Source organism: Bos indicus, chromosome 10, assembly GCF_029378745.1.
Source record: "Bos indicus isolate NIAB-ARS_2022 breed Sahiwal x Tharparkar chromosome 10, NIAB-ARS_B.indTharparkar_mat_pri_1.0, whole genome shotgun sequence".
Taxonomy (NCBI): Eukaryota; Metazoa; Chordata; class Mammalia; order Artiodactyla; family Bovidae; genus Bos; species Bos indicus.
Window position 1 is genome coordinate 64,785,766 of NC_091769.1, and position 22,452 is coordinate 64,808,217.

The 22,452-nt window shown below is 40.8% G+C and overlaps 1 protein-coding gene and 1 long non-coding RNA gene across 2 annotated transcripts in view; one reads left to right on the top strand and one right to left on the bottom strand.

Annotated features, from left to right (window-relative positions):
- The window catches only part of SLC30A4 (solute carrier family 30 member 4), a 32,429-nt gene extending 26,082 nt beyond the window's left edge, over positions 1–6,347 (top strand). The window contains exon 8 of the mRNA XM_019968901.2: positions 390–6,347. Coding sequence (XP_019824460.1) covers positions 390–544 — 155 coding nt within the window. The 3' untranslated portion in view covers positions 545–6,347. The remainder of the gene's footprint in view (positions 1–389) is intronic.
- The window catches only part of LOC109565159 (uncharacterized), a 97,665-nt gene that overhangs the window by 67,888 nt on the left and 7,325 nt on the right, over positions 1–22,452 (bottom strand). Inside the window, exon 2 of the long non-coding RNA XR_011568908.1 lies at positions 19,877–19,947. This is a non-coding gene — a long non-coding RNA (uncharacterized lncRNA). The remainder of the gene's footprint in view (positions 1–19,876; positions 19,948–22,452) is intronic.

Below are 22,452 nucleotides of genomic sequence, written 5' to 3' on the forward strand. Positions count from 1 at the left end.
AAAGTATATTTATATGTTCTTTCTATATAGAAAAAGCTAGACTCTATGTTTTTATCTAAACATTTCACAGATTGATGCTTTTTATTTTTTATCAAAATAATACATGCTTATGGCTTTTTTAAAAAGACTACAAAAGATGAAAGACTTGTAATTGATGTCTAGTGTTCTTTCTCTATGCAAGAGTGCACTAGAGAAATTGGAATAAGAAGAAGTCGTTCTGGCTTTGTGAACTGAAACACTTCTCTAACAGAATAGCTTCAAGAGGGTAGAACTCAAACTAATAAAAACATGTACACAGAATAGTATGATTGTTTTTTTGCCCTTTGTCTTGTTCACTAATAATGTAACAGTGTGCAGTGAATAGTAATGATATTTTCTTGATATTGCAGTTCCTGGAAGTTCATCTAAATGGGAGGAAGTACAGTCCAAAGCAAAGCATTTATTATTGAACACGTTTGGCATGTATAAATGTACTATTCAGCTTCAGAGTTACAGGCAAGAAGTGAACAGAACTTGTGCAAACTGTCAGAGTTCCAGTTCCTAACTGTGTATATATGAGAGACTGCTGCCTTATTTATCCTGCAGTCACAGATGTGAGAGCAATAAATGCACACCTGAGTGAGAAATGGAATCCCTGACAGCTGTGTCACTATCAAGCACCGGTCTCTCAAAACAGACACTCCAGCCTGCCAGTGCTAGTTTCTGTTTAATGGTAAAATGAGACTTCACCATGATTCTCATATGAAGATGTTTCTAAAACACTGTTTACAGAATGAGACATGACTCTACAGATACCTCACAGAAGACAATCCAAGACCGTACTTCACTAATTATGACAGTACATGTCTTAAAGAAAGCATCAAGAATTCAGTATTTGCATTTAAAAATCCTTTTTAAAGACCATTTTTATATCAAGCCAGTGCTGGAAAACTGATTTTTTTTTATTATGTAATCTTGAACCCAGCTTCTTGAATTTGACACCCACCTCTCTTTTTACCAAAATTATTTCTCAAAGTACTACTAATTATCCAGAGAGTGGAATAAGCATGTATTCCTAGAGTTTCAGAAATGTTTTATTTCACAAATAAGTTTGAATCTTATTGTTATAATTTGTAATCAACTTTTTCCAGATAGTACAGGGTTTTGTATCTCAAAGTTAGCATTTTTGGTTATTTGTAATCTTATCAGAATCAAATATTTACCTATTGTGGCCACTGATACTAAATTGTTTAGGAGATATTTTCTGTGTTATTCTGAATAGCAGAAGTGAATCATAAACTCAAATTATAATATGATACTTTGAAAAAAAAACGGAGTGAGAATGGGGTGTGGGGTTTCAGATTTAAGTCTTCCTGAAATCACTTGTTCATGGAATTATTTTAAGAACAGCAAGAGACCACAGAAGGTAAACAATGACCCTCTGTCCTTTTAAAAACTGCCTTGCCTTTTGTACAGGAAGTTGCTTGGTACCTTCCTTCCTGCTTCCATGCCAGTTAACCTGTGGGAGCCCTTTCAGGGTAGAACTCTGGGCAACTAAGTTTCAGTGTGCCCTCCACCTCTCCTGTAGACCAACCACCTTCCTCCAGGAATAATTTCAGATCAATGACACGGGTTAGGGATTCTCCACAGACTCCAGAAATCCTAGGGTATAACTTGGAAGTTTTTCCAATAATAATATCATAACAGAAATGCCCAGAGGGATTGGGGGAAGATATTACTCTGAGAAGACAAAATTTTCAAGGGTTTTTGACCTTGTGTGTTCTTATGTTTTGAAGCAGGGGAATGGGGATGGACATTAAATCTGTTGTGGGGAGGCTAAGCATAAAAGTTTTCAGAGCAGAGGCAACTAATTGGTAACAATTGTGTTAAAGAGGCAGCTGTGAATATTCATGTTTCATTTTGCAACTGTTGGTTTTGAGATTATCTTTATGCATGTTAGAAATCCATTTTCAAGAAGAACAGTTTCTTATACCAAGAACAGATACGGTCCTTTGACTCCTCAGAATCAGAGTAGAGCAGCAGTGTACCAAGCAAGTTGTGAACTGAAATCCTAGATGGGCATGCAGATGACTCCTGATATAAATGAACAGGACACATGCTTTATCTTTCTGCCAAATACCTCACTATGTAATAAACCTAAGATAAAACCTGGATTTACCCCAAAAAAGGGTTGATGAGGATTAATGGTTTGTAATAAAACCTCGTGTTTGTTAAATATTAACTTTATGAGATTCTTACTGTGAATCTATTTAAAATAATGATTTGACTTTTTCAAAAATTTCAGTAGCACATAAGCTGTTGAAATCAAAATAAATATAAAATTAAAATACAGAGGGCAAGTAAGAATAAATGGGAGGCATTTCAGTGGACATTTGGGCACTTGTAGACTTTGAGCACTTAGCAAGAGAAGGAAAAAGAATATGCATTAATTATGCTAATGGTTTCCCGTATTTGCAAATTGTTCCTCATAGCTACCCAGCTTGTTTCTTATAAATTTTCCTTTATCTTAAATAGCTATATCTGACTTTTCATAAATAACCCATTCCTTGGAAAGTTACTTGATGAAACAGTCTGAAATACATTTGAGGATTGAAAGGATCCTTTTGTAAAACACAGAAAGACCAAAAACTTTTGTAAATCTTATAGTGTTCTCCTTAAAATGAGAAACACATGAAGTTTTCCTATGCTTTCCTTTTTGTAGCAAGGACTATAGACTTTGTACTGGTACTTCACTGGGAGTGTAAGATTTGAGGATTGATAGATTTAACTTCTAACTTATAAGACCTGCAGAGAAGGATGTGAACTTAGCAGATATGACCAGGAATTGCACAGTTGGTCTGTCCTTCCCCCGCCTAGTTACAGCCCCTAGTTAGACTCCTCAGCCAGCTCTCAAAAAGGGCTCTCCATTGTCCAGCAAAGGCAGTGGCTGTTTGTATAAACACCTAGCATTATTAATTTTGCATAAGGAAAACAGATCACAACATAAAACTGGGCAATTCTTCAGTGAGGTGTATTTTGGTTATCATTTGCAAATAATCAGTTACTTATGTGTATAACCTGTGTTTCACAGCTCTGACCAGATGCAGCATTTTGACTTTTATGGCCTATTGTTTCATTAACGACCATGCTGCTTTAGAAATATAAAATGGGGAATATAGTTGCATAAAGCATATTTCAGAGGGCTTTGAAATGCAGAACCAGAAGCGACGGAATTCCTCCATACATTTTCCATTAGCTCTTCCCTGTGTAATGTGAGCCAGGATTTTCACAACTTGCAGCTCCCATCAGTATTGTTTGCCAAATCACTAGATTTCTTATTTTACTGTTTTCCACTTCAGGTGCTTCATTCCCATTTTCTAAAACTAGTTTCCTGCTCTTAGGAGTCTCAGTGTTCTGGTTCTACCTCTTGAGCTCAGGTGTCCTCACTGAGTGTTTGTCTTCAGTAGAATTTTCCCAGAATAGACACAGGCAGGATCAGATATGTGAGCTTCCCTTTCATTTTAATATGAGGAAAAACCATCCTTCAGAGACAAAGCAGCACTTATAAGTGTGTTTCTGGGTAAGGTAGAACCTTTGTTTAAGCTGCTGATTGTTCCTGATCCAAATTTCTCTGCACGCCGAGCTTTATGGTAAGTGTGGTAGAACTAGATGCACTGCACAATCACAAGCCAGGATCACTGCTAAGATTCAAATAACCACTCTTACCACAGAGAAGTGTTCACTTCTGAAACAAGCACAATTAGCTAAATGTGTTTTCTTCAGTTGGTTCAACGAAATAAGGTGTTCTTACATAGAATTTGAGCCCCTTTGGAATAAGGTTTTAGACACTTTTGCTGTTGCCTCTGCCTTACATATAGTAAATTTAAAGTTACAGAATGTGTTCACAAGACTAGTTCATCGGGTTCAGTTTGTCTTTGAATCAAGCTTCACTTAGGAGCCAGTTGGGTATTGTTAGTCACAAATGCAGAGTGACACTTTGCAGGATGCTCTGTTGAGGGGAGGCCAGCTTGATCCCCAAACTGTTGATTATGCCTAATGTCTCTCTAACCACGATATCATTTGCAAACCCTAGCTACAGATCTGTCCTGTGAATCCCACCAGACAGGGCTTCACATTTATGTTACAGATCGCTAGCCAGGGATATTGCTTGTGATGCCAGTAAGAGCACACAGATTGTGGAGAAGAACCATCGTGGGAAGTCCTCAGTGTTAAATTGTGTGTGTGCCCCTCCGTTACACATTCCAGCCAGCCAGTCATTGAATTCTCACTTTCAAAAGATTTAACCCATTCTTCTAGTCATATTGTGATGACCAACAAACATTTTCTAATTTTTGGTAAGATTGGAAAACACTTAAGAAGACTTTCCCAGTTAAACCTATGACAGTGTCAATTTAAATGTTGCAATTAAGTATATTCTGAAATAACTGCAACAAAATTGAAATGTGCCAGTATGTCAGCTTTGCACCTGAAAGATAATGTATATTTGGAAAGCTTATGCTTCTCTAAATAAATACATGTTAATAAGTAAGCCATATCACACTTTAAGAAATTGTATATACTTTCCCATATACGCTTTCAGAAACCAGGTATTTTGCATAATGATTGATTTTAGAAAGATTTTGAAGCTGGAGTCTGTCCTTGTAATTTAAAATCAAACTATAGTATATGTATATGTACTGAATTTGCAATCTTCAAATTGTAATTTCCTATACATTTATTAAAGTATTGTTTTGCCATGTGGTTTATTAAAAAAATGAAAGTGTACAGTGCCTTAAATTTCTATGTATTTAAAATTGAATAAATAATCATAATAGGCCTCAAAATGTAATCTTCATAGAAAAGCATTGGAAAATAGATTTTAAGCTATCTAGTTTTAGAATCTCCAATTTAATGGCCTCTTAGATGTTTAAGAAATAAACCTGAAGAAAATCTTCCAGAGAGGATAAAAGAGAGATTGAAATAACCTTTATCTTTTTATATCCGTCACTTCTTAAAAAAATTTTTTTTGGCCATGCTACATGCAGGATATTAGTTCCCCAACCAGGGATGAACCTGGACCCCTGCAGTGGGAGTGGGGTGCCCTAACCACTGGACCTCCAGGGAATTCCCATATGAGCCCCTTTTGATGTCCCTGCAGCCCAGCAACAATGGCAGAAAGGAAAGAAAGAAGCTGCTGTGGGAGTGAGTTTGGTGAGGCCCATCGGAAAGTGTGAGCTTAGTGCCCCAAGGACCTCCAACCGTTTCAGACCAGGGCTCAGACACCATACCTCACTGGCCCATCTGCCACAATCTGTTTGTATGGCCTAAGTTTCTGAGGGTGGTTTTCTCATCTTTTAATGTTAAAAAATCATAATAATATTTCATGATGTGAAAATTACATAAGGTAAATTTCAGCATCTGTAAATAAAGTTACTTGAACACAGCCACACTCATTCAACCACAACTGCACTCATGCTACAGTGGCAGAATTGAGTAGTCGTGACAAATACATTTACTGCTTGTCCCTTCATAGAAAAAGTTTGCTGGCCTCTGGTGTGCTCTGTTGTACCATTTCAGGACCATAACAGCATAAATGGATGCAGCAAGCTCTCAACAGAGCCCGCTTGGAAGTTCCTGTGATTGGTTGGTCTGACAGCTAACTGAGTCACCAAAAGGTCTTCTCCTCCCTTTATCATTTTTCTTTTCTTTATCCCCCTTGGAGTCTGGGGCCAAAATATAGAGAAAGGGTAGCAAGATTTCAATTACCATGTTATACATAATGTTCAGCAGCAAAGCCATTTTCTACAGCACCATGATCACCAGCACCATTTAAGAATATTTTTCAGCATAAAGCTTCTTCACCTGAATTTTTTAATTTTGCACATAAGTTATGACCCAAAAAAAATGAATGAAATAAAAATATATACATGTTGAATACCTTCCATAGTTGGTGCCAACTGGGAGTTCGCAAACCAAAAGATAACATTTGATCTGCTAAGTGAATTGAAAATTGCTTATAAGGCTTTTAAAAGAGTATGTTCTTTAAAGTTTTTCAGGTACCCAGCTAGTAAAAGACAACTATTTTTGAAAATAATAATACAGTTTTAGATACATAAGTAAGCACTTATACGTTACATGCTCTGTGACATACTCTTTGGTCTATTTCTATTTTTTTGATGTTTTATTTTGGGGGTTCATGTCATATATTAATCCTAATTTGGGGTACCGATCTTATAAACTTGTTTATGCTAAACTTTCAGCCTTACTTAATATATTAGAATAATATTTTGGGGTTATATTTCAGTTCCAACTATGATCTACTATAATTGCTATAAGCTGTGAAATAAATGAAGCATATATAAAAAGTATGAAGCCTATGACTAAGTATCTCTTCAGGAATCATGGAGATAAGATGTTTAAACCTCCTAAAATTGTAAGGTTCAGTGAAGTATCACCAATGAGCTCATCATTTTCAAGCAGCATTCTGGTTTCAGGCTCTCATGTGACTTTTACAGGACATAAACTGTAAATTTGGCCTGTGCGTATTACCAAACATGAAGATGATACTTTGTAAGTTACCAAATAGCTTCCTTGTATCCTGTCCTGGACTTTTCAAAGACTTGTTCTGGTTTGACTTTTAAATTCCTATTGTCTATGTTTCACTTCCCAGTCTTTGCACATTGGTTTGTGGGTTGTGGTGGTGGTGGGTTTTTTTGTTTTGTTTTTTAATACTTTTGTTCATTTTAACAAAATGCTGAAAGTATGGAGAAGATGTGTATGGGTAGATTTTTCTCCAAAATATATTGAGGTATTTCTTGTTAAGAGTATAGGGGTTTTTTTTTTGTTGTTGTTTTTGAAAAAGAAAGAAAGTAGCTTTATTACTTTGCCAAGGAAAGGGGGAACACAGTAGGCTAGTTCCTCAACAACTGTGTTGCTGGGAATAGCTGGGATTTTTTTAAATAGAAAACTTTTACAGACCTCATGAAGCAAGGCTAGCCTTAGAGCAAGACTGTTCCCTTGACTTTCCTAGGACTGAGGAAAGTCAGTCTGTCTGCACCTTCTCCTATCACCATTCCCCTATATCCTTTCCAGAAGAAACTTGCTAACAGCATAAAGGTAACAGGGATATATTTACCTCTGAACAGTGATTACATTGAATGTTTGGCCTTGAACTTCAAAACTGGGCTGAAGGTAAGAGTTTCCTGGACTTCCATTCACTAATCTATCATATTCAGCTGTGAAGGCTCCAAGGCAAATCCTAGTTCCAACAGGTTTTTTAATCAGTTACAGCTTGACCAAAGTTTCAGTATTTTCAGAACATAGGCATATTCCATCCTCTCTTTGCTTTTTTGTGTAAGAACATTTTCCAAAGCCCAGGTTATTATTTTTTTAATCCCTAAGACAAAGTATTACAGAATGTAGAGTGTTTTAATCATTGATATGTATTTTTGATCTTAGAAGCAGTCTTGAATTTAAGATTACATGGTACTGAAATCAGGACATCTCAAAAAGTTGGTTCTATAGGTTGGAAATTTTCTTTTTCTAGAATAGGTTGAGACTCCTTCCAGATACTGATTTTATAATCATTCAATTAAATATTGCTCTTTGAAGGCCACCTTCATACCACTGAACACGTTATGGAATAGAGCATGAAACTCCTATGTATTTTTAAAATTAAACAGGAAATTAAACTCTATTATGTTTTTGGAGAGCATGTTGGGTTATACTGTCACCCCTACAGATAGATCCCACTCCCACTAGAAGTGGCTTGAAAAACTGTAGGATGAAATCCATCCTTTGGGTAAAAACACAAAATCCTTCCAATTAGTGACTGCTTACTGCCATCCTACCTCCCCTACATCAGCCAAACTACAGTCAGCTCTTGGTTGATGGGGGAAGTAATGATTACTAACATGTACTGATCCATTACTGCCCTTCAGACACTGTACCATGCACTTTTTAATGTATTATTTAATCCTCATGATGGTCCTCTGAAGATAATTATAATCTTCATTTTGCAAGTGAAGAAACTGAGATCAGAAAAAATTAAGTGACTTGCCCAATGTCCCATAGGTAGAGCAGTAATTCAGGAATAGAAATCACAGATGACTCCTGAATATAGTTATACACGTGTAGTACAAAAACATGTAATACAAAAGGGATGCAATATAAACTAATGCAGTTAAAATCACAACCAGGTTTTAGATAATAGGTGTATAAAGTAAGAGAAGTATAATAGTTTAGGGAACGTTCAACCTTATATAATTACTTGCATGATTAGCAAGAAAGCAGCCAAAAGTTTACCATTTGTTAATTGAGTTCCTGTGTTCTGAGGTACCAGGATGGCACTGAATCGGGTCCCAGCACATCCCCTTCCCTGGCCCTTCCTCTCCTTATTCCTCAGCCCTCAAGGCCATGACTGGGAAGGGCTGGGATCCAGGCCACAGGCCTTGGACGCCTCCTGGCCTGCAGCCAGCCACTCCTTTTAAGGTCAGGACACTGCATTTCCCAGCCCACAGTTGGTCTTGCTTGTGAGGCGGGAAGGGGAGGGAACTCCATGTTACAGTCAACATACCATGGCATCTATTGGTCACAGCAGCCCCCCCAAATCTTAATTCATGCATGGTTTGGGTGGGGGAGGAAGGGGTTAAATTAAGAAGGGGCTGTACCCACCAATTGGCCGTCACCAAGACGGGATAGAGACAAAGAAACAGCTCAGAAATGCTGCATAGAGAATGTGAACCCACAGGAAACAAAACACAAGCCTCTGGTAATTCATAGAAATTTTCAAGAAGAGAATGAACTTCCCACAAGTCATGGAATTATCAGCTAAAGTTGATCTCATCTTGCTTGGGAGTGGGTAAAATCTGGTTGTTATCTGAGTTAGTTACTGTTGCTGCTGCTGCTAAGTCGCTTCAGTGGTGTCTGACTCTGTGCAACCCCATAGACTCCCCCATCCCTGGGATAGTTACTAGGTAGCTCCAAACCAAACAGATGCTCTCATTGTGAGCTCGCACAGAGGCAAAGTCTCTCAAACAGTTTAGGTTACCATCCTGGTTCTCCAGAAGAATGGGGGGAAATCATTGAACTTCTGTGCCTCAGATTCCCCACCTGCAGAATGGGGATAATAAGTGTCTCTACTTAATGTGACTTTTACAAGAATTAAATGACCAACATAATCAAAGTCTTAAGAACACACAAAACTCGAATATCGGCTATCCTAACTACTGCAGGTTAATTTCTTCACAAATGCAGACTTAAAAAAAAAAGCTGAGCATTGTATCTTGCAAACCCAGAACAAGACAGACTTTCTTATCCTCTGCTCCTTCGTCTCCTTTATCTGGAAGACCTTTTCCTCAAGTTGTTTACCTCACAAAAATCAACTCATCCGTTAAGACTCCTCAGGCATTATCTCTTTCAAGAAGCTTTCCTTGCCTTCCCTATTAGGAGCCCCTTCTCTGGGCTGCTTTGGTGGCTCAGACAATAAAGAATTCGCTTGCAATACAAGAGACCTGGGTTTGATCTCTGGGTCAGGAAGATCCCCTGACAAAGGAAATGGCAACCCACTCCAGTATTCTTGCCTGGAGAATTCCATGGACAGAGGAGGCTGGCAGGCTACAGTCCATTCGATCGCACAAAGTCAGATATGACTGAGCAACTAACACACACACACCTCTGTGCTCACCTCCCTCATTCTGTCGCCATCACCCTGGAAAGCCACCACTGTCTGATTACCCACAAGCCCCCTGGGTGAGACCTAGGTCTGCTCTTTCAATTTCCAGCATTAGAGACACCGGAGGGCTGCATAAATGTTCCCCCAGTTGGAAACTATACCATCATCAAATATCAATTTATACCCGGAAACTTTTTTAAGGCGCCCTAAAAATCCCCACCACCAATGTTTTAACCTCTTCTCTGTAATGTCACTGAAACCCACTCTTCTATAAAAATATTCCAGATCAGTTTTTGATACTTAGGATATGTGTAATTCTACTACAGCTATGCAAGTATTTATGGTTTTATCTTTTTAAGACTGCAACAGAAATTAGACACTTTTCTGAAACACCCAAGACAGTTATGCAATTAATTGCAACTAAACTGGTGCTCTTTGCCTGCAAAGAGTTGATTCATTGGAAAAGACTCTGATGCTGGGAGGGATTGGGGGCAGAAGGAGAAGGGGACGACAGAGGATGAGATGGCTGGATGGCATCGCTGACTCAATGGACGTGAGTCTGAGTGAATTCCGGGAGTTGGTGATGGACAGGAAGGCCTGGCGTGCTGCGATTCATGGGGTTGCAAAGAGTCGGACACAACTAAGCAACTGAACTGAACTGAAACTGGGGCTAACAACCAGCAGTTTTTATCACTTATATAGCCTGATAATCTCTCTTGGAGTCCAATGCAGTGGTAGAACTGAGCTGGTTCCTGTCAATTCTAGCCTTCTTGATGACTGTTTTTATAAAAGACTTTTAAAAAGATGAATAAAGTGATTATTTTCTGCATAGGGGAACAGCTCAGGCTACTTTCAGAGAATCGATGAATTTTAAATCAGTAATCTTGGTGTTAAAGCATGTAACCAAGCATACAAAGTACACTGGATTAAAAGGCAAAAGAACCAGTTCTGGTTCCAGCTTTTCCATTCATGTTTCATTTGACAAGTTACTCTGTTTTTCTATGCCTCAGTCTGGCCATCTGAATAATAATAATAGGGGCCTCCCTGGCAGTTCAGTGTTTGGGACTCTGTGCTTCCACCCCCAGGGGCGCAGGTTTGGTCCCTGGTCTGAGAACTAAGACGCTACATGGTATGGCCAAAAACAATGATAATAATTGTTATTATTTTTAAAACACTGATTGAGTGCTTAGGACTGTATATACCAGGCCTTGTTCTAAAAGGTTCAAGTATTTATTTTTTCTTAATCCATTTCATGTAGAGACATGCTCATTTTCATTTGGGGTAGTTAACTGTTCTAAAAGCTTTTCAGGTTTTTGAGAATCCTACCAAACAAACCTATGAGTTATTATAATCGCATTTTTATGGGTGAGGAAGGTAAGGCAGGGAGAGGTTAAGAAACTTGCCTAAGGTTAGCTAGTAACCTTGAGCTGGGACTCAAATGCAGGCGATCTGGCTCCAGTGTCCACTCTCTTACCCTTTATGATGTGATCAGCGCTGTGACTGGCCACACGGGTTACCAAGTGCAATGTTGTGTGGTGCTCTCAGAGGGTCAGGAGGGCTTGGGATGACTGTCCTGGGCCACTGCACGAACCCATCTGCGTGGGTGGGATGGACATGGGAGAAGAGGGACCCAGCAGGACTGTGCCTGCTTCATCAGTGACTGTCCAACTGGATGGACAGGTTACCGTGACTCTGACCCCATGTCTCCCAGGACTGCCTGAGGCTCTCTAGCAGGTTTTGCAAATAAAGACCCCAAGGGGCTATGCTCTTCGTGCCTCTTCTCTCGTACACTTTGTGGGTGAGACACTAAGGAGAGACAGCATGGTGCAGTGGAAAAGAGAGGGCTTCGATCCTGCCTGCAAGTCAGTTCAAATTCAGCTCTGTGAACTTAGGCCCAAAGTGGGGGCCTTAGTTCCTACAGAACAACTCAAGCCTATGTATCAGATTGGTACATGCAGCCCTTGAGGAGGAACCAGGACTCTGTTAAATTGCTGCACATTGTTTCTTGAAGGGCTTCTCAGGTGGCAAGTGGTAAAGAATCCACCTGCCAATGCAGGAGACATGGGTTGATCCCTGGGTCGGAAAGATCCCCTGGAGTAGGGAAATGGCAACCCGCTCTAGTATTCTTGCCTGGAAAATTCCATGGACAGAGGAGCCTGATGGGCTACAGTCCATGGAGTCGCAAAGAATCTGGCACGACTGAATAAGCACACATATTGTTTTTTGACGGCTTTTCCTTTGTTTCTACATTCCCTCTCTTCCCTAATTAGGAAGTCCTTCAATCTGCCCTTTGAAACTCAAGAAGGTCTAGGAGGCTGAAGCCTTTTTCTACAAACAGTAAGGAGCTGGGTGGCATGGAGGAGACTATATCTGGGAGGGCTCCATAGGGTCCTGCTAGCTTTCAGTCTCCCCTTTTCTTTGAGACTCCTCAATCCTGAGGGGACAAATGTGGGACAAAAAAAGAGAATAAAGTTTTGGATGGAGAGGTTAATCATAAACTTGGCCAGGGTACTCAGTTTTAGGGGGACTCAGTTTCATATCATCTAGGAATATCATTTTAGTCATCTTTCATGCCAAATCGGAACTCTTTTGTCTAGCTGAGTTCTCACTGGATCTGCAAGTTTGGGGTTTAAGATTTTATTTTTTTTAGAGAAGTTTTAGGTTTATGGCAAAATTGAGAGGAAGGTAAGAGATTCCCCATTTACTTTCTGCCCCTACACAGGCAGAGTCTCCCCCACTGTCAACATCCCCTCACCTCAGAAAATAGCCTCTTACCAACTTTCATGCATCGGAGAAGGAAATGGCAACCCACTCCAGTGTTCTTGCCTGGAGAATCCCATGGACGGAGAAGCCTGGTAGGCTGCAGTCCACCGGGTCACACAGAGTCAGACACCACTGAAGCGACTTAGCAGCAGCAGCAGCAGCTTTGAAGGGACTACTTCAAAGAGTTAGGGGAAGAGCCAGTATATATGTGAATGTTTTGGCTGGGAAATACATGTATCCAGCATACATTTTGGTAAAAGATGACTGCTAATCACAAAGAACAAACATCTCCAGTTAATGATTTTCGTGCTTTTCTATGTATGTGAAGGTGCAAGAATATGGAATCATTGAGATTCTTCCTTAGATATGCATCTTAACTATCAGGGACTGGTGTGTCCAGAGTACAGAATGTGTCACCCTGTTTTTCCATCCTGACTGTCCCTCAGGGCATTCCGTCAGCGAGTGATGACTTAACCCACATGACCAGATTGTGAGTGATGCTTTGTTCTTTCTGTTTGTTGTTGTTGTTCAGTCACTAAGTCATGTCTGACTCTCTGCGACCCCATGGACTGCAGCATGCCAGGCTTCTCTGTCCTTCACTGTCTCCTGGAGTTTGCTCAAACTCATGTCCATTGAGTTACTGATTAACCTATATTCCTAATTTCCCTGGTGGTCCAGTGGTTAAGAATCTGCCTTCCAATGCAGAGGATGCGGGTTCCATCCCTGGTCCAGTAACTAAGATCCCACATGCTGCAGGGCAACCAGGCCTGTACATGCCACAACTAGAGAAGGCTACTCACTACATCAAAGAGCCTGCACACCAAAAAGGAAGACGCAGTGCAGCAAAAAAACAGAACAAAACAAAACAAAAATCCAACGACAATAAAAAAAACACCTATATTGACACATCATTATCACCCAAAGTCCATACTTTAGGGTTCACTCTTGATGTACATTCTGTGGGTTTTGACAAATTTATAGTGGCACGTATTCACCATTAATCTGTGTTCCACCTATTCATCCTTCCTCTGACCCAACTCTAGACAAACACTGATTTTTTTTTTTTTTTTTTTTACTGTCTCCATTGTTTTGATGTTTCCAGAATGTCATATGGTTGGAATCACATAGTACGTAACCTTTTCAAGTTGACTTCTTGGTGATATGCATTTAACTTTCCTCCATGTCTTCTTATGACTTGATAGCTCCTTTCTTTTTAGTTCTGAATAATGTGCCACTGTCTGGATGTACCACAGTTTATCCATTCACCTACTCAAGGACATCGCGATTGCTTCCAAGTTTTGACAGTTATGAATAAAACCGCTATAAACATCCAAAGGCAGGTTTTTTGTTTGAACATAGTTTTCAGCTCCTTTGGTTAGATTCTAAGGATTGTGATTTGCTGGATTATATGGTAAGAGTGAAAAGTATTAGTTGCTCAGTTGTGTTCAACTCTTTGGGACCCCATGGACTGTAGCCCACAAGGCTGTCCTGTCCATAGAATTCTCCAGGCAAGAATATTGGAATGGGTAGCCATTCCCTTCTCCAGGGGGTCTTCCTAACCCAGGGATCAAACCCAGTCTCCTGCATTATAGGCTGATTTTTTTGTTGTTGTTTTACCAAGAATAGATTGTAAGTTTTTACTGTTGACCAACCCATCCTGGGAACTCACCTCCTTCAGTCTGTGTGTATTCCCTCCTGGTTCTCCTTTCACTTCTCTGCTGTTTCCTCCAGCTTCCTTACTTTCTCCTTAAATATTCCTTATGTGCAAAGTGGCTTGCACATAGTAAGCACTCAGTAACTATCAATTTCCTGCTCTGACTCCAAATACTCCTGCTCCAGCCAGGGCCAGCCCTCCCGGTGGCTGAATGGGCTGAGGAGGCTCCAGAGACATTATACCCTCTGCTCTCAGGCTTCTTCTGAGAGATGCCCAGCTCTTGCTGGCAGATTCCTAGGGAAACTGCAGCTCAAGGGCACCATTTCATCTTAGCAACAATTAAAGGTGGGAAAAGTGAAAGTTCTTGTCCCTTTTAGGATACAGCTAGTTCCTTATTTTCATTGGAAAAGACCTGGTGCTGGGTAAGACTGAAGGCAGAAGAAGAAGAGGGCAACAGAGGATGACATGGTTGGATGGCATCACCAATTCCATGGACATGAACTTGGGCAAACTCCAGGAGATTATTAGGGACAGGGAAGCCTGGTGTGCTGCAATCCATGAGGTCACAAAGAGTCGGACATGACTTGGCGACTGAATAACAATTCCTTCATTATCAACAAACAGTTCAGAAATATGAACCAATGAAACAAACAACTCTGCCACAAATCCCCAAATTATGGAAAATGTATATTCAATGAGTAGAAGACAACAAAACCACACAAAGAAGAATCACATTTAACAAATTCTGCTAAGGAATATGGATGAGTCTGTTAGGAAAAAATGAAAGCTGATTCATGTCTTTCACATTATGCTGCAAAAATTCCAGATCAGGATATTCTGTGGCATCATGTAAAAGATTAATGGGTGATATAAAAACTTTTTGCTCAAATGCATTAGAGAAAATTTGTCTACTGTGTACTTCACCTAGAAATACACAATATACATCTGACTCTTTGTTCACTAGTGCCTCATAGTTGGTGCTCAATATGTTCAATGAATAAACTACCATATTTATGATCTGATAAGTACTGTAATAAAGGAAGTTGTTTAGTTTTTGTCTAATTCATTGTTCTCCAATATTCTTTGACCATGGAACCCCTTCAGAAAATGCATTAACATTAAAAGAGATAAGAGGAAACTGATTTGGGAAACACTACTTAGAAGAAATACACATTTACCTTAATTTAGGAAGAAATATACAGATGTTAGGTAGTCAGACATGAGCGGGTCCACGCCCTATCCTGAACTGGGTCATCTTTCTCTCCTCCACCTGGACTCTGGTGATGAGAACATGCCAAAGACCTTCTTTCTTGTGGCCAAGGACCCCTGCTAGGTATCTAGACATATCATGACCAGGCAAGAAAAAACCACCAGCACACATTGGCACACAAGCACCAAGACCTAAAAGGTGACTCAAAGTAACCTGGGCTTCATTGCGCTGTATTTGTAATAAATTAGCACTGCAGTTTTGGACCGCCCTCCCCGCCCGCCCCCCACAGGTTTCCCCAGGAAAGCACCTGCACACTAGGAGAAAAGTTATATAACCTAAAGCCAACTAACTTGTCAGTCAAATGACACTGGGAGGCACCGCCACTCTTAACATGCCCAGCCCTACCCCACGCGGGGCTGCTTCTGGTTTCCAGACAGTGAACTCATCCTTTCTTGAGAGGGTACTTTCCCTTTTCCTTAAAACTCTTGCTACTCAAAATGTGGAAACAACACAACTGTCCATAAAGAGATGAAAGAATAAAGCAAGTGTGGTATATATGTACAATAGACTGCCATTCAGCCTTTAAAAAGAAGAAAATTCTGCCGTACATGACAACATGGATGAACCTGAAGGCAATTATGCTAAGTGAAATAAGCCAGCCACAGAAAGACAAATACATGATGCCACCTATATCAACTATGGAAAATAGCCAAATCCATAGAAATAAACAGAATTGTGGCTTTCAGAAGTTGAGGAAAGGGGTAAATGGAGTGTTGATAATCAACAGTTGAAAAATTTCAGTTATGCAAGATGGATAATCTGTAGAGATCTGCTGAACAATATTGTGCCTATGAATCATGATATTGTATTTTACACTTAAAATTTTATTAAGTGTTCTTAAGTTCTTATGTTAAATGTTAAGTATTCTAACCATAATAAGTAATAAAAAAAAAAAAACCATCTTGCTGGCACCTTGATCTTGAACTACTGGCCTCCAAAATTCTGAGAAAATGAATTTGGTGTTTAAGTTAAACAAGTAAATAAACAAACAAACCTTTTGTTACTTAAAACTCCTCTATGTCCCTGAACTGAATCCTTTCCCTTGAGAAAACAATAATCAAGAAAACCACCATTCCTCTGGTGACATATATAGTATTACCATTAAAGTACTTTTTTAAAAAATAGATGAAAAAATGGAAAGGTATAACCACAGGGGCAGTCTAGTGTATTACAAAAGAAAATAATAAAAATTAAGATGGAAAAAAGTAATGATGAGAACTGGAGAAATTGTGATAATTGTGACAGATACAAATTTGCTAATAAAATATATAAAGATCAAATACAGATCCATAGAGAAAACAAACTCCTAAATAGGCAGAAAAAACACTGACCAGCCAGTATGTATAAGAGGGAATTAAGCATTTTAAAGGAAAATGTTTAGTTTCACTAATAACTAAGGAAATGTAAATTAGTCCACTTCCATACCATTTTGCCTATGTTAAATCCACAAACTCTTAAAACCCTGTTTTAGAAACACACACTTTGCAGCATTCTTGAGTTGCTATAGGTTAATACAGTCTTTCTGGAGGACAGTCTGACAGTTTATAAAACAAGACATTAAAATAGCCATACCCTTCGACCAAATTATTCTACTTGTGAAAATTTCCCCTATGGAAATACTTCAAGAGTCAAAAAAAAACCAAAAACACCCAAACAAAATGTTTGCCTAGGGCAAGAATCTGAGAGAAGACAGAGAAGCAGACCCCCTAGTGGGAAGAATATGAATTACCTGGAACCTTTTTTGCAGCCAACACCTGTTCTCTCTTTTCCCGAGTTTCTGATAACTTCCTCCCACACTTTTGCCTATATTATCCTGGTTAGGAATTCCACTCTACCTTTCCACCTTTAACTATTTTTATTTTTTAATTTTATAAATGAAGGGTAAATTATTAACACTTAGTTTAAAAGTGTTATTTTTTAAAGTGCTCAAATCAAAGATACATGATCACACTGTGAACACACCCATACAACCACCAGGTCAAGAAATAAAACATCAGCCCCAGCCCAGTCCTGACCTCTGCCTCCACCCTCCACACCATCATCCTGACATCCAACACTATAAAATGACTTGCCTCTTTGACTTATACAATTGTTATGACATAGTAGGCATTGTTTTATGTCCAATTTCTTTCAATATTACATTTGTAAAATTCACCTACGCTGTTGCTATGTGGCTGCACTTTGTTTGCTTTTGTTTGTTTTGCTGTTAGATATTCCACTGCATTAATATACTACAGTTTTTTTTCTTTTTATCTAGCCTATTGTTTGTTTATGGACATTTGAATTGTTTCCACTTCTTGGCTATTACCAGTTATGCTGTTCAGTTCAGTTCAGTCGCTCAGTCATGTCCGACTCTTTGCAACTCCATGGATGGCAGCACACCAGTCTTCCCTGTCCATCACCAACTCCCAGAGCTTGCTCAAACTCATGTCCATTAAGTCAGTGATGTCATCCAACCATCTCATCCTCTGTCATCCCCTTCTCCCACCTCCAATCTTTCCCAGCATCAGGATCTTTTCAAATGAGTCAGTTCTTCACATCAGGTGGTCAAAGTATTGGAGTTTCAGCTTTAGCATCAGTCCTTCCAATGAATATTCAGGACTGATCTCCTTTAGAATGGACTGGTTAGATCTCCTTGCAGTCCAAGGGACTCTCAAGAGTCTTCTCCAACACCACAGTTCAAAAGCATCAATTCTTTGGTGCTCAGCTTTCTTTATAGTCCAACTCTCACATCTATACATGACTAGTGGAAAAACCATAGCTTTGACTAAACAGACCTTTGTTGGCAAAGTAATGTCTCTGCTTTTTAATATCCTGTCTAGGTTGGTCATAGCTTTTCTTCCAAGGAGCAAGCGTCTTTTAATTTCATGGCTGCAGTCACCAACTGCAGTGATTTTGGACATCCCCCAAAATAAAGTCTCTGTTTCCATTGTTTCCCCATCTATTTCCCATTAAGTGATGGGACCAGATGCCATGATCTTCGTTTTTGCATGTTGAGCTTTAAGACAACTTTTTCACTCTCCTCTTTCACTTTCATCAAGAGGCTCTTTAGCTCTTCTTCACTTTCTGCCATAAGGGTGGTGTCATCTGTATATCTGAGGTTATTGATATTTCTCCCTGCAATCTTGATTCCAGCTTTGCTTCATTCATGCTGTTAAGAATGTGTATGCATCTTAGGGTACATGGGCATATATTTTTGTTGTATATACCAAAGAGTCAGGTTGCTATGTTACAGATTAAGCCATTTGTTCAACTTTTTTTTAGATAACACAGAACAACTCCCTGCAGCAGTGTATTTGAATACCCATAACCCCACATTTTTGCCAACTTGGCACTGACAGTCTTTTATTGTTAATTTTAACCATTCTGGAGGGTAAATGGTGACACTTAACTGTGGTTTCAATTTGCAGTTCCCTGTGGTTTTTCCAGTAGTAATGTATGGATGTGAGAGTTGGACTGTGAAGAAAGCTGAATGCCAAAGAATTGATGCTTTTGAACTGTGGTGTTGGAGAAGACTCTTGAGAGTCCCTTGGACTGCAAGGAGATCCAACCAGTCCATTCTAAGGGAGATAAGTCCTGGGTGTTCTTTGGAAGGAACGATGCTAAAGCTGAAACTCCAATACTTTGGCCACCTCATGCGAAGAGTTGACTCATTGGAAAAGTCTCTGATGCTGGGAGGGATTGGGGGCAGGAGAAGGGGACGACAGAGGATGAGATGGCTGGATGGCATCACCGACTCGATGGACGTGAGTTTGAGTGAACTGCGGGAGTTGGTGATGGACAGGGAGGCCTGGAGTGCTGCAATTCATGGGGTTGCAAAGAGTCGCACACGACTGAGCGACTGAACCGAACTGAACCGAACTGATGCAACTTAAAGTCAAAGTCCTCCCCCTGGTGGATAAAATCTGAATTACTTGGAAGGTTGTTTTTTTGTTGTTTTTGTTGGTTTTTTGGTCTGAGGCCCTCCGTGTCACGTCTCTTCCTCCCCCAGGAGTCTCCAAGAATGAAAAGTCGACCATCTTTCATAAGTTCATCATGCATTGGATATCCTCTTTTATGAAGTACCCCTTTATGTCTCATGCATTTTTCTGAGCTCATTTTTCTATTGAGGTTTTTTATATTAACTTGTTATCTGAATATGTTGATGCACACTCACTTTCCATTTTAAGCTTTTAAATCAACTCATATTCAACACAACATTGTAAATCAACTGTACTTCACTTAAAAATCAACTCGTTTTCACCTACGCAAGAGGCTCAATGCAAGTTCAACTTTGTCATACTTAGGTGTATATTACCAGTAGATGGCGCCATAATCTTGCTCCTGTGCCTTTCCACTGGCTGTGCCTGAATTTCAGCTCAATTTCCGCAAATATTTCAAGTAAGCAATGTTAAACAATGAGAAATCAAAACTTTAAGCCATCATACAGCTAGATGGAATACAGCTAGAACTGCTTTTTTTTTTTTTTTTGGAGGGAGGGCGGAAAACAACACATTACTGTTTTTTGTCCCAAATAAAGGTATAAAAAGGTCTTTACCCCAAGGCAGGAAACACAGGTGAGGCTGTCCTGAGGTGGGCAAATCCATGGAAACACCCTCTTGGAGTAACCTGCAATCCAAAGAAAATGCGTAATTACCTCACCTAGCATTCAGACACTGTTTCACTATTTACAAAAGGCAAGTACACCCTGGTACAAGATCTGAAAGCAGAGAGAAACAGGGGTTTGGTCTCTGTTCCTGCCTCCCTCTGCCCTTCCTTCTGCCTCCACTCAGGGTGCAGCCTTCCCTGAGCTGCACCCCTACTTAGAGTTGGACAGGCCTTTCCATCCTCCTGCCTCCTCCCCAGCCCCACTCCCCACTGAACAAAGGAATGAATGAATGTGTAAGTGACGAAGTCCTGGCCTTCCTGTGCTTAAATATCAGAGCACACAAACCCCACGCTCAAAGGAAGACCCCATGAGAGAATGTGGAAATGCTCCAAATAGAGGTGCAGTTCTGAAAGTGAGCTTGAGGGGGCAGGTGCGATGGGTTGGCTTGTGATGGGATGTGATTATGAGCGAGAAGACACCTTTAGTTATTAATACTTACGCAAAGCCATAAACCAGGGCCCAAGGCACATATAGGATGTGGTGACAAAGGGACCCCTTTTATCTAGCCTTCACAATGGTCATCAAGTCAGAGATTCAGCTATTTCCTGGAGTAGCCAAGACAAGCTTTCTACTATGTTAGGTCACCACCTCTGAGTCCCCAAGATCTAGTGCAAAGACTGGCACATTTAGAACAGGTCAAATTAGCTCACTGGTGCTTTTCATTCTCGATGTTCAGAAATGCCCACAGGTTGAGCTGCATGCCTGAAGTCATCTCCATCCCACATCCGTTCAGACCTAGCATGACCTGCTTTGCAGCCCACTGGTATAAACAGAAGCTTAGAAAGAGAGGCTTTGTCCTCTTCTGGTTTTTCATTGTGGGTAATTGGGCAAGCCCGCTTTCTGAGCAGTTATTTCACACTTTTTAGGGTAGAGGAAATTGCACCACTCAGACTTCCTCATTCTGGAGGCTACTCTGGTAGGTGTCCAGAGGCTGGGGCTTGGGTGGGCGCAGAGCCCACAGGCCCAGGCCAGAAAAGTCCATGTCTACAGGTGGGAGGAGTGCCCAGGGCCCAGCTTTGCTCCGCCTGGGCTGTGGAGGCTTGCTACCTGTCACCTGCCACCCACACAGCCTGGGCAGGGAGAGGCTGCAGGTGAGAACGCACTGTAGTTTGGGGCTTGGAGTCTCCACTTCTCCTCCTGGCCCATATGGCACCCAGTGGTTGGCTGAAGCCAGTCTGTACTGCTTGCAAGATCTAATTGTTAACTTTTAAGGAATTCTGCAAAGCTGTTGTTTTGGTTTTTGCAAAGTAATTGTTAAACAGCCATCATATTAACAATTATAAAATCTTATAAGAGAATGTTACATTTTTAAAAAGCAACAAATACTCAAAACTTCCCATTTGACTACATTTTGTAATTATATTTGCTTTTGAGGCTGTCTACACCTGTTGTGTCTGCTTGCTAGAAACATTATGTGAGAGTGCATTGCTTCCCATCTGTCCCCAGTTCTGCCTTCAGTAATATCTTGTTGGTAGCTTGAAATTGATGGTGATGGGAATATTTACACCATGGGAATCAAGAAATGCAACCAATCACGGCTTTCTGCCCCAAGTGCCACTTATTCGTCGACAGGTGCACCATTGCACCTGGCCCATATCTGGGGGACCTGGATGTGCAGTGGCTGGGAGGGCGGCCAGCCCTGTGTTTCCCCCCACTGCTGCCAGTGCTGGACCTTTGCTCAGGCAGATGAGGAGGGAAGAAAGGGGAGGATGTGGAGAAAAGCTGGGAAACACCCTTGGTTCCCCCCAGGACATTGCAGCAGGGAGCCTGGCTCACTAGGGAGGGGGCAGAACTATTTGGAAAAGCCAGGAGCACGAAAAAGGTGACAAGCAGAAATGAAATCAGTTGAGTGACTGAGTGGAGGAAAGTATAATGTCCAGAAGGCAGGTCTTGTGAAGACAGAAGGCAATCACAGAATGTGGCACTGTGACCACAAAAGGAAGATGAGCCAAGAACACACAGAAGTTGAGGAGTTGGGCTTCACCAGAGGCTCTGCAGTGCCGGTTCCTGACAGGGCTGTTATGATGGGCTCATAATGAAGAGCCTGGAGGAAACAGAGAGGAAGTCACCAGCTCACAGTCCTGAGGCAGGAGCTCCTGGTGTTTCTCCATCCCGCCCTGACTCCCTGACTCACTCCTCCGCTCCTACTCAAAAGTTCTCCTCTCCAGGGAATTCCAGACACTTCCCCACATTCTGCCATACACTCACCCTGAAAGCTTCCTGAATCTTCTATTGCTGGAGACACCCCAGTCTTGAGCTGGATGTCCCATAGACACCCAAATGCCTCACCTAGTCCTCCAAACCTGCTGCTTCTCACCTCAGCCTCGCATCTCAGAGAGATTCCAAACCTGGAAGGCCTCATCAGTCCAGCAACTGTCACAGCTCTGAGGAGCCCGCTCTATCTCCCCACCCCCCTCCTCCTCCTCCATCCCACCTCTCAGAGCTCTGACACTGCTTCCCAAATG